We start from the raw sequence: 13,388 nt of genomic DNA, 5'->3' as shown, positions 1-13,388 counted from the left end.
TTTAATTCATTAATAGAAGTGTGTGTGTGGGTGTTGTGTGTGTAATTTACATTCCATGTACATAATCGGGAAATGTATTAATTTTGATAACGGCAAAAAGTATACAAATGTAAAGATAATTTCCTATGTAATCATAATATTAAATGAGGATTACCTCATTGAGATGTATTTTCTGTAATTGTAATCTGAAAAATAAAAATCTGTTCTCACTGTTCCGTATGAATAATCAAGTGATATAATTGAAATGAGAAATGCAATTTCTTAAAAAGGACACTTTAAATTGAGATGCATGGTTTAATAATTTACAACATGTTTCAATTAAATAAAGAAAGTAACATAGCAAACAGAGTTAGTTATATCAAAATTGGTAGCTACAAAGAAAGCAAAAGCACTTAAATACTTTACTCAATATTCATAATTAGCCTACTATTCAGAAGAAAAATATATTTCGGCTAAAAACAATTCAATTTGTCTGCTTGTGGTATTTTGGGGTTTTGTTGAATTTACATATCAAGTATTAAAATGTTTACTTTGGCAATTCATTTAATACAGTAATACAATTAACTGAATATAAAACCGTTTGCCACAAAAATTACAATCAGTGGAACGTTTGACCATAAATATATATTCCTGACAGACTTGCTTGGAAGAAGCAATAAATTACATTTTCCTCCACTTTCAAAGTCCAAGTGTGCTCACTAGTGGTAAGTATCAGTACTACACCATGGCCAGAATTTTATTGTTGTGCTGCCTTGAAAACAGCAGCAGCATTAGCATGAGCTCAAACGATCGCTTATATGGCAGGTACATAGAACTGGAACTAGTTTAATGCAGAACAATTCGATAATGCAGTAATATTTGTTTAACCAATAACTTGAATAAGGAAATATTATCAGTACTGGAGCACACCTAAAATGACAGTTGGACACACGTTACTTGGATTCCATATTTCCATGGGAAATGTACATATTCACCAAACCAGTCCTTCCATCTTCACGTGTGCAAAGATGCCCGGTGGTACGAGGCAGGGAAAAGTGGAGCTGCCAAGGAACAGGACGTCACACTTTGCTCTGGTAGAAGGAGAAACAAGCATTACATCAAATGGAGGCGTTTTATTTGTACCCTTCACATTCAGTATATCCGAACCTCTTTCCATATTTCACTTTAGGCACAGTGTTCTAATCTTTGCAGTCTTATTCTGTATTTGTTTATTTTTTCTCCCGTCTTTAACCTGAGCTATAATGTGACTTAAGTTGCGGTTTTTCCAAAAGCTTTTTGGCTTGTTCTAAGCATTTTTGGCAAAATCTGGTCTCTTTGGTTTCATGGTTATATATCATTGTCTATTGGGGGATTTTCTTTAAATATTTAAATTTGCTATCAGTTTTGCCTATGTGTCGACATTTTGCTGGTATCAAATTCACAGTTTATTGACTCACAACTCATTGCTATCAACCTCACCAGATAAATTAACTGAGGTCTCCACTTTCTGCTTCTTCCTCTTGAGAAGGTTCAACCAGCCGCTTGTAAGAGAAGGCCAGCATCATCTGTAGAAAAATGACACATAAAATGCCCATAGTGAAACAAGCACTCTTGTTCCCCTTCACTTTACATGTCTTCAAAATAGTATGACAACTCCATGATTATTTCCCTTTTAAACATTTTGCAACATTACAAAATGTATTGCTCCTTGACTTTTCTTGTACGATGCTTACCGTTAGGAGTGATAGCAGCGCCATCATCACCCCCATCATGATATACATGTTGTCAGTGAGGCCACCAGCCCACAGCGGGCCCAGAATGGTTGCTAGACCTCCGACTGAGCGACGCACCCCCTGACTGAAACCTGCAAGGCCAGCAACACCTATTATATATACTAATTAGGGTAAACAGTTTGCGCTTTAGGGATGGCGGGATGAGCACATTATAACAGAACGGCAACATAATGAAGAATGCTAGTCAGTTAAAATGGCAAAAGAAAAAGACACCTTTAGAAATCTACAAATTATACTGGTCAATTTTATGGAAAAAAAACTATTCTGAGAATAAAGTGAGAATTCTTACTTTAAAGTGAGAATTCTGAGAATAAAGTCAGAATCCCACTTCACTGGCCCTAATAATAATAATGCATTGGATTTATATAGCGCTTTTCTAGACACTCAAAGATGCTTTACAATGGAATGGATGCATTATTCATGCACTCACACATTCACGCTGTGGTGGCGGTAAGCTACTTAAGTAGCCACAGCTGCCCTGGGGCAGGTTGACAGGAGAGTGGCTGCCAGTGCGCGCCTACGGCCCCTCCGACCACCACCAAACATTCGCACCTTCCATACCCGAGTGTTAGTAGCACTAGAGGCAATGTGTGTGAAGTGCCTTGCCCAAGGACACAACGACACACGACTTGGGGAGAGCGGGGATCGAACAGCCGACCTTCTGGTTAGTGTACGACCGTCTCTACACCTTGAGCCACGGCCGCCACAATCCCCTTCCGTTAAATTAGGCTTGCTGGGACAGTTGAGGGAAAGAAAAAAAAAAAGGCCTGTTCGAGTGCTAGACGGATTATTAGCCAGGCCAATTATCGGGGCAAATATTTGGCAATTTTGCAAATATTTATAAACCCTATAAAGCCAAACATATCATATTAAATACAAGACATTTTAAGCTCTCTATTTCATTAGTATAATATTTTTCGCCCCGATTAAAACCCTGACGTATATGATCTGATACATGCATTGCATGGATGATCCATTAGAGGGCAGTATCACCCAGTTGATGGCTTTTCCAGCGACCTTGCAAGATCGCCCTAATTGAGAAAAGAGAGACACCTATACGTATTAATAGTGGGAAATGTTCTTTCAGATTTTTGGAAATACGTTTGATATGTCTGTTTATTATTATATTTTTGACAGTTATAAATGTACGAAATTAAAGCAATGTGATTGGATGTGTCAAATATGACACACATCAAAAGCCATGTGAAAGTTGATTTTCAAGTTTGTTTGTTCAAAAGGACCAATAAATACTTTATTTACAAAGAATCAGAATCTTCTCTTATATATTTCATGGTTCAGGCTTTATAGAGTTAAAATTGACGGCCGATAAACATCCAATTAAAAAATGGGTGATTTTCGCCTCTGTCTGTTCTGACTCGTCTCCAGCATTGGCCTGCCCAAAGCACCAACTGATTGGTTGCTCATGCAGTGGGTAACAGCTAGTGATGGCAAAATGAAGCTTCATGAAGCACTTGTAATATTTTTTGACTCCCCTAGATGGTGCTCTTGATTTAAATATAAAGGCTAGTGCAAAGGAAATTGATTACATTTCCACTGCATCTTTCAACCAAGAGTGGCATCTAAAGGAGTCAAAAAATATTACAAGTGCTTCATGAAGCTTCATTTTGCCATCATTAGTAACAGCCCTCAGCAGTGAAAGTTACATTTTGTACTGCCTCTCACATGTGCAGAGAGAGAAATTTCTGTGGAATGCAAACAGTCGAGTAAGCAGATATATGTGAGCTGCACTGGCAAAAAGGGCTGCATGTTGCATTTCCGCGTAATTTGCAAAAATAGATCATGTGGTCAAAATTTTTTATTTTGAGATCCAAAAATACCCTCTTTAACTTCTCTATTTGTATTTCCCAGCAGCCCAAAGGTAAAACTGGAGTCAAAATGGAAATAAGTGATTAGCAGACAATGTGCATTATTGGATAGTGTGCGTGTTTTAGCCGACTTTCGTGTTTCAGGCTGCAGTTTCTTACCTTGTGTTTTTTCAGAGGTAACTTTGGAGAAGAGGGAAACCTGGGCAACAGCAACAAATGGCAGACCCAGAACCTGCAGAAACACACCTATGACAAACTCGGCCAGCTGCCACGGGAACTCACCTACACAAAGACACAATCCAGAACAGGTTCGTTGTTAGGTGTGTTATTATTGCAGGTTTGCTAAGGTAAGCTTTTCCTTCGGCATTTGAAACAAACTTTGTTGGCCTTTTTAAGAAAATTATGGAACAAGTTGGGATTAGCATTTACATAAACTAACTTTACTTCATTAAAATTCAAAAAAATTGTGTTTGTCTATTAGCACAAACAAAAGAGTCAAAGAATCCTAAGCAGCTATTGGGAAGATATTTGAGGTCCGTGTTTGAGAATCATATGACGCATGCCATAATGCAGACTGACCTAGCGGGTTAGCCAGGAAGATGAGGCACCAGACACAGGAAATGTTGCAAATGCAAAGGCCAACCGCCAGAATCACTCGCTCAGCAACACGCCGACTCAGCCAGCGCACGAATAAGAAGCCAGCAATCACTTCCACGCCACAGAGACAGTACATGAGGCTGTTCTCCAACTCCCCATAGTTGAAGTACTTTTGGGTCAGTGGTGTCACCATAGTCTGGAGAACAAGTGGATTATTGTTATTAATGCACATTAAATTCATTTTGGGATTTGGGATCAATACAGCAGATTAAAAGTCACCGCATCTCTTTATACACTCTGTAAAAATACCCTCCCATAAAAAAAATGGATCGTACCTCCAGTGCTGTTTGATTAAAGAGGGTGATGAATTGAGCAGCTAGCAGCACAACCACCTCTTCTCTCAGGAACTCTGCAGAGTTACAGTTGCAAAAAAATTATGGTCAAAGAATCCATGGAAGTGCATGTGTAGATGTGGGAAGTCAATTAAAATGTCATGGTGGTAGACAAGACAATACAATAAAGTCCATCAAAGATATTTCTAAAGCCAAATTACTTTTTTTCTGTGATATGAAAATAAGACCAGGATATTTTATTGAAAAAACTTTTTCTATCAAGACTAAAGACGAATGAAGACTATCATTTTGCAACTATTGCTTTTTTCATCTTTCTGAGAGGCAAAGTGAAAATAAACTAGTGTACTAAAATAATGTGGTTACACTCTCTTGTAACTGGGGATGTGGCCATGTTCAGAGCTTGGGAGGCAGCACACACCTGACACCATTTAATGTGCTTCTGATTAACACAAATACATTTCAGATGTTCTCGTAGGCTTTTTGCCCCCCCCCTTTTTTTTGGGGGGGGGGGGCTTTCTAACAGAAGCCTGCTGGTATTGTGCTCAATCTAACTCCTATTTTGAACAGTTCAAAACTGTGTCTTAGGCCGCAGTTCCGGCTGGGTAAAAACAACAACAAGAAATCACTGCTGCAGGTTAGGTCACAATATTAGTTTTGGTTTTGACGCGATTTGTCTCAGTCTGATATATATATATTCTTTATATCACAAATATATGGATTTTAAGCAAGAGTGTGCAGACTTTATCCACTGTGCCATACAAGCCACCTACCTCGTGAGAGACTGAAGTTCTTGAAGGGATTGGAGGACTCGTGGGACACTGATGGCTCAGGAGATGGGGAAATTTGATTCAAGGTTTCGTCAGATGTTGCAGCAGTGTGATTCCTGTGTGAGTCCGTGGCAGCCACAGAGCCATAGGAGTCTACCAGCTCCTGAGATCGCATGAGTGGCTTTACCTCCTCATTCTCCTCATTCTCCTCATCCTCGACTTCCTCTCCCTCTTCCCCAGTCTTTTGTTTATTCACTTTGTCACTGTACTCGGTTTTAAGAGTCTCTTTTGCACTCTCCAGAGGTGGGAGATCCCAGTACATGAAGACCACGGCAAATTGAAGAAGAATCCACAATAAACACATGAATAACTAGAAAGAACACAAAAATATAAAAAGATTCCACACAATTAGAGTTTACCAGACGTAATATTTATCAGTGTGTTTAATGTAAAACTGACAGACTAAATATGGCTTTTTGATGATTCAGTCATGGCGAGAAGAAGAGTAAGATTTCGTTGACATGGACAAAAATGTTAGTGGGTGTTGTGTCAGGCATTCAAAATGTAGGCTCATCGTACACCAACTGGTCGAAAGAGAGCTGGAATGACTGACACTGATATATTTAAAAGATCTGCCTAAAAATGCTGGTTTCGTGAAAATCAATTATTAATTAAAATCAACTATTACTAGGTAGTTCCCTAATTTACATATTAGAAACCCTCTAAAGTATGACTGAGTGGGCTCAAACTCAAACTACTGTACAACACACATGACAAACATCTTATTATATTAAAACATGTATTCTATTCAGACAGATTAATGATTTCTTACCCCTGGTGCAGTGAATTTATTGACCACAAAAGGACCCAGATGGAAATCACACAGTCTCAAGAAGATGTTAAATGCCGGACCTATATCAAACGTACATATAAAATGTGGTCAACGGGCGTAAAGTCACCACAATACAGTAGCTGATTTTTCTGCCTAAACAGAGGAAATTATCAACTGAAAAATAACCCAATTATTAGCATTATAACAGAGACCATACATCCATTCATTTTCTAACGTTTATCCTTTTCATGGTCACTAGTGAAATGGAACCAGCTGACTGAATCACTGCTCTGTATTAAATATAAAAGGTTTTTTTTAACCCCACTTCTAACTCACAGTTACCGCCCATCATGGATGAAGGCCAATGAATGCATATCATATAATGGTGAGAGAGTTACTATAAAAAATATAATAATAATAATAATAATAATAATAATAATAATAATAATGACCCATCCTTGCATAATGAATTTCTTCTTTCTTTTTCTTTTTTTTTTTATATCATCAGAGCACTCACCAATCAGAAGGCCCACTTGTCGACAGACCATGACAGCGGCAAACACAGTGGCGCGATCTTCTGGGGCCGTGCTTCTGGTCAGGAAACCAAAGATTGACGAGCCAGCGCCTGAGCCAATGCCTGAAGAGAACATGTCCAGCGTAACTGCATGACAATTGCTTGAACTGAATTGAAAACAAAATCATGTGACATTATGGCAACAACATAAACTGGTAGTTAGTTGGTTAAAAAAATATATTTGAACTAAGTGTTTTTTCCCCCCACATGAACATGAAATTAATTAATTTTTCACAACCACTACTTCTAGCATTTTGGGGCACTTATTCTTAAAATAAACAGGCTTTTTCCTTTACAAGTCAATAATCCTTGTAGGTTTTGAGTGTAAAATTGGTGTAATTAGTTGGTATCTTTAGAATTGAGTTTTTTACTTGTGTGATTTTACTTAATTGATGTTTATTTGGTTTTGTTTAATCATTAAACAATACCAAATACGCACTGATTGGAAAAAAAATATTTTTGCAAAACATTTTATTGCAAAATAAATTGCTATCCAATTATTCCGTTCAATACATAATGTCACGTAAATGCATCATCAACATTACCTGCCACCAGCCTGCTCGACAGTAGGACCCACTTGGAAAAGCCCATAAAGTACATAAAGTTACCTGAACAGTGTAAAGAAAGAAACAGTTGAATACAAAACACAAAAAAGTTAGCATTTCGCAAGCATGAGCAAGTCACTCACCCACAATCTCAAAAATGTTGGCTAACAAGATAATCTTTTTGGTTGTTCGTGTTCTGTCAGACCAATGGCCAAATAGTGGTCCTGACAGGAGGCCGCTCAGGCTGAACGCTGATAGGGTCAAACCCAGGAAGTATGATGGGGCCTCTAATGTTTGCAAATACCTCCATATAGTGGGCAGTATCACAGCTGGGGACAAAGATGAGAAGGATTTGGTTAGAACAACAGATACACTAGAATTACTATTTCAAAGCAACAGCGGTCAGGGAGTTTGGGCATATAATTTACATATTCTAATCAAAGTGGATTACCAAAATCGTATAAATTCTGTTCTAAATGCATGTCTCTCGTTACAGTCCTATAGAAAACCCCACATACAGTATGAACAGCAAAGACATGAATTTAAAGCTGTCGTTTTCTGACTTTGATTGAGTAAAAACAAGCCATTAAGAACCTATCCCAGTGGATTCTGGGAAAACTTTGCTGTAACTTTGGATTTCCCACGAGCCGGCCAGAAGGATGTACCAAGAGGCCTTAAAAAGTAACTGTCACGGCTCTCGGACAACTATAAATCATTGTCTTAGGCAACATTGTGATTAAAAAACATATTTCACAATGAAGATTTACTAATAGAGTACCAATAAATCCCACATGCTGTTTATGCTTCAAGGCCTACCCAAGCAATTCTACAATGAACCATGACTACAACTCCAATCTTAGCATTCCAGGACAAAGCAGTGTGCTGACTCATTATAATTCACATTTCCTAACAGAGTGTGCAGACAATGAACTAAACTTTAACAGACCAGGAAGGTATTTCTAGACACTATAGTTGTCACGTGGAGAACGTCCTTGTGACATGTCCTGACAAGGATGTCTTTATGTGAGACTAATAAAGTGATGGGTTTCAATGTTTAAGCCTACTTCAGTGGCACAATTTGTTCAGCTTTTGCAATTTGGTGTCTGCAAAGGTTGACATGTTGGGTATATGTCTTGATCACTCCTTATTTAAGCAGGCACTCTTTTTTTGCTATATAGAATATGACTTTGGTAAGTCACTTTACTTACCTGGAGTGATTGGCTAAGGAAATATAAACAGCCAGAAGTACAAGTACAGTTGTTAGACTTGCGACTATAAATAAGTCAAACATATTGTATTTCTTTCGCTAAAATGTTCGCGACAGACAGCCACGAATACATAACGTATAGTCCTCGGCCATTTTAATAAATACACTTGTACAAACGTTGTTAAATTGACAGCGTTAACCAAACGTGATCAGCTTGGCTGTTAAGATGTAGCCTACCTAACTGGAAGTATATCAAAAGTGATCATATTATAATGGCTGTTAAAATGTACCTAACTCAATTGTATAATAGGTTCAATGTAATCAACTCCAGCTCGAGATTATTGTCAAAGTATCAACAATTACGACAAGATAAAAGAATGTACATGCAAGCTAACATCACATTGCATTTTCCGATATATATTTACCATATTCCACGCCGCTCAACAGAAAGATGAGTCCAATTGTAAAATAAGTCAGCTTCTTTCTCCGTCCATGATCCATGATGATGTTGCTATAGACTTTTAATGTTCACCTTCATTATTTGAGCGTCTCCACAAAACACCGCATTAACCATAATCCTATAGGCGTTGCTTCCAATTACATCCCAGTGCGTTTACGGGACACGTGAAATGTACTCTAACAGTTGGAAAGCATTTCTTTCTCCTATTAGTTGTAATGGGTGTGCCTGGTTGCATTCAAAAGTCCGACTAATAGAATTGACAACACATTTACGTGGAAATAAATGCGGCACAAGCACCAGCCAATCCTGCGCATTTTCATCCCGCAAGCCTCACTTCCGGGTATCTGATTACACCTCGACCAATCGCAAACTAGGATGCGCCTCAGAGCCATAGTTTAACGTGGGCCTGTAAATCAAGTATTTTTCAACGAAATATTTGTGGTGTAGTTTCTCAACATGAAAATAGTTATTTGCCCAGCTGGTATGTTTGACCTGAGTTTCAAGTTGCACAACGTCAACACTATTGTTATTACTGATCGTCCTTTGTGGAATTCCAGCGTGACTGTTATTCATATGGACAAAGCCAAGTCCAACTTGGTGGGGAAAATATTTCTCATCAGTGACCCGTGACTCATACATTTTACTTGATCAGTGTTCAGCCCACATAGTAAAATAACCCATTTTATGTTTGAATAATCTTAGAGCAAAAACGTGTGTATACTGTAAATATACATCTACGTACTCACAAATTTATGAACTTGGTGTGACATCTGGGTCTATTGAGCTAAAAACAAGGGTGACACTCTCACATGAAGTATTACTAACTGTATTTGTATTTAGAAAATTGAAAGTAAAAATATACATCATTGAATTTTCAATGAGGCTCAAACTAATTCTGTGAAACTGATATATTTTTGATAATTTTCAATTCAGTTTTAAGTTTATCAGACTTGAATTCCAAACTGCATCTTATTAAAATTGGATATCTGAACCTTTTGAGCTCAATACTAGATCATAGCAAAAAGTCCTCCTTCTAATTTAAATGTAAAGTGGGCAAGCTTTTTCTGTGCTCTCGTATCTGAGTCTTTTGCAGTACTGTGCTCCTCATGACATCCATTACCAATGTGGCATTGTACTGAAATTCCACACAACACTATTCACCTTTCAATTCTACCCTTAATTAAATTTTGACTACTGTGTCCACTATTCTCAGTTTAACAGGCTCCAGCATGCCAGGGACTAAATTGTCCTTCTGCCGGTTAGGGAACAAAATGTTAGAAATTTCTAATTCACACATTAGCATACCCAGTCCCAAACATTTTAAATGCTCATGTGATACTGTTTTATGGATAATATTTTAGCATTCAAAATATCATTTTGTTTAAAGAGATTCTGCAAACTGGTGTCTTAACTATTAGAGAATGATAAAAATCTTTAATTTAGGTGGCGGTCTGACAAATTTAAGGGTTCACATACTTTTCCACCCTGCACTGTGTAAATTTATATGGATGTATAATTTTAAATACATTTAAAAAAACTCAATGCAAACATAATTGTGTGATATCACTTTAAGCAGACTGTTTGTCTTTAATGTGATATCGACGAAGATCAGATCACAGTTTTCTGCCAACATCACTGTTCCATAATTCTGAAACTACAAAATAGATTTCGATGTATCAAAACAGAGCCAATTTGTGTATATACATGTATTAAAAAACAACAACAACTATTTACAGATTATAAGGAGATGGGGTTTGTTGCAGTTCTTTAGTATCACAGAATAATTGGTAGTCTATTCTCTATTATATCTCAAATGGAAAGAGTCCTTTTTTTGTTTTTGTAAACATAAAATAAAACACTACTGCACTTCAGTATGGATTTCATGGAGACCGAGATGAGAAAACAATGAAAAGGAGAGCGTTGAGTTTTAGAAGGCCAGTTTCTTCATGAGGAGGTAAACCCTGGAGTCCACCTCGAATCCGTGAAGGTTGTTGGCGTCTCCCTGCAGCCGCATGAGCAGACCACCGTAAGAGACGTAGGCAGAGCTGAAAGAAAGAGGAGAGGTCCGTTTAAGAAAGGTGACTCACATTTTATAGTTACACAATAGAGGGTGATAATTTGCTAAAGTAAAAACGTTAAGTGATAACTTCATTTCAGTTTGAAACGTGCTATGGAGCCTTAAAATATGATTTTTCTCAACTCACCACTTAATCAAAAAGGTTTTAGCAATTCAATACTGTATGTATAAGTAACGTGTATAGGTGTGTATTGTGCTGTGAAAAATATGTGGTGCGGCAGCTGATAGCTGTATTGCTGCAATGATGAAAACTTATTTTTATTCTTATTTTCATTACATGTATATGGTGAGTACTAGGCATTAATAAGCTTCTGCTTCAGCCTACTCCTTTTGGGCTTTCATTGAAATGTACAAAATATTTTATGTAAAAGTCGACTACATCGGTTAATATGGAAGATGAACTAAGGAAAGAAAGAAGAAAAGAAAAAAATCACTCACAGGCGTGTTGCAGCTTCCGTTGAAGTCTCATCACCCTCAATCTTATAAACCTTCCCATACATCACATAATCAAATTGGTCGGATCTGAAAAATGACAATCAAATTTAGGATCAAGCTTAGGTATATAAAACAAATGCACAATTTCTCCAGGAATATATTAATGAATGAAAAGATACAATTTCAACAAAAATGTGTCAATGAGCATTAGCAGAAAGAAACATACCGAGACGGTCTGTCATCTTGTGGATTGTACTCCCCATCATCCGGCGTTCCGTCTTCGTATAATGTGCTGGCGATTACCAGTCTAAACTTGTCACCTTAATGAGAAGAACACTGATTTTACTCTGCACTTTCATGTGTTTGTTATATAGCTTCACAGATTGACCGTACCTATGTTTTAATACATTTACTACAAAATGAATAAGTGTGACATAATTTGTGAATTTGTTAGGCAAATACAATTACTTTATTGACCTCACCAAGATCTACTGGATAGATTTGAATGTTCACATCCAAGATGAGGTCCATCTTGAAAGATTCACTTTCACAATGTAGACGAGACACTGGAAAATAGTCAATCATACAAGTCACTTAGATTCACTTATAAGCAAAAATGAAGTATGATTCTAAAAATATCTGTAAAGGGGCTATCAGTTGCAAAGTGTCTAGTTGTACTCCACTTGAATCCACCTGGCGGCATTGTTTAAAGCAGGGCTTGGCAACATTCAGTTTTCGTTGATTGTGGCGGCACTATATGGACAAAAGTGGTAGTGTTTTCCCTTGATTGAAGACCACATTTCCCACAAGGACCCGTGCATCGCATCCTCTGTCATGAAATTCTCATCTCACGGTAGTCTGGAGTTGGATTGAAATACATTTCTGTTTGCAGTGGTTGTGTGAAGGATGTATAGCGATGGGGTAATTAAAGTATTTGATATATTTTTTCTTTATACAGTAATACACTGGATGGGATAGCACCTCACAAAATCTGCAATAATCACTCGTTTGACAAAAGGGACACATTTTGTATGGATGGATCCTGCAATTTAGAGGAGCAAAATAAATGTCCAACCTTGCTACTCCAAAGTGGTTTTTTTTGTTTTTCCCTCAGGAGCATTTGCATAGACAGTACACACCTCTGTCAAACTTCTTGCCATCTGGATCGATGTCCTTTACGTCGAATATATCCTCAAAAAGAATTCCAGCCATTTCCCCCCCTGTTTCTGAACACAGAAGTACAAGAATATGACACAAATATACAGTTTGCTACAATCATAATATAAAGTTGGATGTTTTGACTTTATAATGACACATTTACATGATCAAATAATCTCCTTATTTCATGTAATTTGATTCAAATTACATAAGGAGATGGAAACATTTGTTTACCTTGTCGCTAGACACGGTGGGTGTCAACTCACTCATAACAAAAATTGCCGTATTAAGTCGACAACATTTTAAATGTAGCACTACAAGAAATCCCGTGCGGGTAATAAAGTCGCTCTTAAATCGACCTTAAACTTTGATTGTGCAGAATGTTATATGCTAGCTGATAGCAGCGTGTTGTGCGCCCATTTCCCCCAAACTTACCTCTTGGACGCCGGTCTACTAGCTTCTTCTACGCTGTGCACAGTCAGTCTTTTTCGGCATTCGTTTGCGTATAGTTGCAAAGAGAGTAATTATTTGTATGCACTTGATTTCTTGCTTCCTTAACCCGTCATTCATTCAAAACACCGTGTGGCGGTGAAACCAAACAACGTGCTCAACCTTTGACACTTCATCTACTTCCGGTGAGCCTCATACTCTACTATGTTAAAATAAACGTTATATCATATTAAATATGATAAAATCTTCGCATATTTCTATTTGTTATATATATATATTTTTTTAATCTAGGTAGATCGTGCTTATGGCAGATTGAACAAAATAAAAAAAAGTAA

General features: G+C 37.5%; 2 protein-coding genes across 2 annotated transcripts; both read right to left on the bottom strand.

Moving 5' to 3' along the window:
* Positions 1-280: 280 nt before the first annotated feature.
* mfsd8l1 (major facilitator superfamily domain containing 8-like 1) lies at positions 281-9,264 on the bottom strand. Its single transcript, XM_086089221.1, has 12 exons — positions 8,899-9,264; positions 7,410-7,595; positions 7,267-7,329; positions 6,665-6,784; positions 6,148-6,227; positions 5,319-5,685; positions 4,531-4,604; positions 4,178-4,391; positions 3,758-3,880; positions 1,713-1,843; positions 1,459-1,544; positions 281-1,070 (listed from the first exon to the last, which is right to left on the bottom strand). Exons 1-11 carry the CDS (start codon positions 8,972-8,974, stop codon positions 1,467-1,469), a joined length of 1,512 nt encoding a protein of 503 aa, XP_085945347.1. The 5' UTR covers positions 8,975-9,264; the 3' UTR covers positions 281-1,070; positions 1,459-1,466.
* Positions 9,265-10,382: 1,118 nt separating this feature from the next.
* Positions 10,383-13,380, bottom strand: polr2h (RNA polymerase II, I and III subunit H). The gene is made up of 6 exons (XM_086088929.1): positions 13,039-13,380; positions 12,585-12,671; positions 11,928-12,011; positions 11,672-11,765; positions 11,449-11,532; positions 10,383-10,978 (listed from the first exon to the last, which is right to left on the bottom strand). The coding sequence occupies exons 2-6, from the start codon at positions 12,655-12,657 to the stop codon at positions 10,861-10,863; spliced, it is 453 nt and encodes a 150-aa protein (XP_085945055.1). The 5' UTR covers positions 12,658-12,671; positions 13,039-13,380; the 3' UTR covers positions 10,383-10,860.
* Positions 13,381-13,388: the final 8 nt, after the last annotated feature.

The sequence above is a fragment of the Leptonotus elevatus genome, chromosome 11 (assembly GCF_054856555.1).
Source record: "Leptonotus elevatus isolate MCC_2025b chromosome 11, RoL_Lele_1.0, whole genome shotgun sequence".
NCBI classification, from domain to species: Eukaryota; Metazoa; Chordata; class Actinopteri; order Syngnathiformes; family Syngnathidae; genus Leptonotus; species Leptonotus elevatus.
The sequence above is the reverse complement of the archived record's forward strand: the minus strand, read 5'-3'. Positions and strand labels throughout refer to the sequence as shown.

What these genes read in the sequence shown, in the direction of transcription:
- mfsd8l1 (XM_086089221.1), bottom strand. Translation starts at nt 8,974, where the DNA reads ATGGATCATGGACGGAGAAAGAAGCTGACTTATTTTACAATTGGACTC. An exon ending in ATAAATTCACTGCACCAGGG is followed by an intron (nt 5,686 to 6,147) that starts GTAAGAAATCAT and finishes TGTTCTTTCTAG; the next exon opens with TTATTCATGTGTTTATTGTG. An exon ending in CGCTGCTATCACTCCTAACG is followed by an intron (nt 1,545 to 1,712) that starts GTAAGCATCGTA and finishes ATTTTTCTACAG; the next exon opens with ATGATGCTGGCCTTCTCTTA.
- polr2h (XM_086088929.1), bottom strand. Translation starts at nt 12,657, where the DNA reads ATGGCTGGAATTCTTTTTGAGGATATATTCGACGTAAAGGACATCGAT. An exon ending in TGGCAAGAAGTTTGACAGAG is followed by an intron (nt 12,012 to 12,584) that starts GTGTGTACTGTC and finishes ACTATTTTCCAG; the next exon opens with TGTCTCGTCTACATTGTGAA. An exon ending in ACGGAAGCTGCAACACGCCT is followed by an intron (nt 10,979 to 11,448) that starts GTGAGTGATTTT and finishes TCTTTCTTTCAG; the next exon opens with CTCTGCCTACGTCTCTTACG.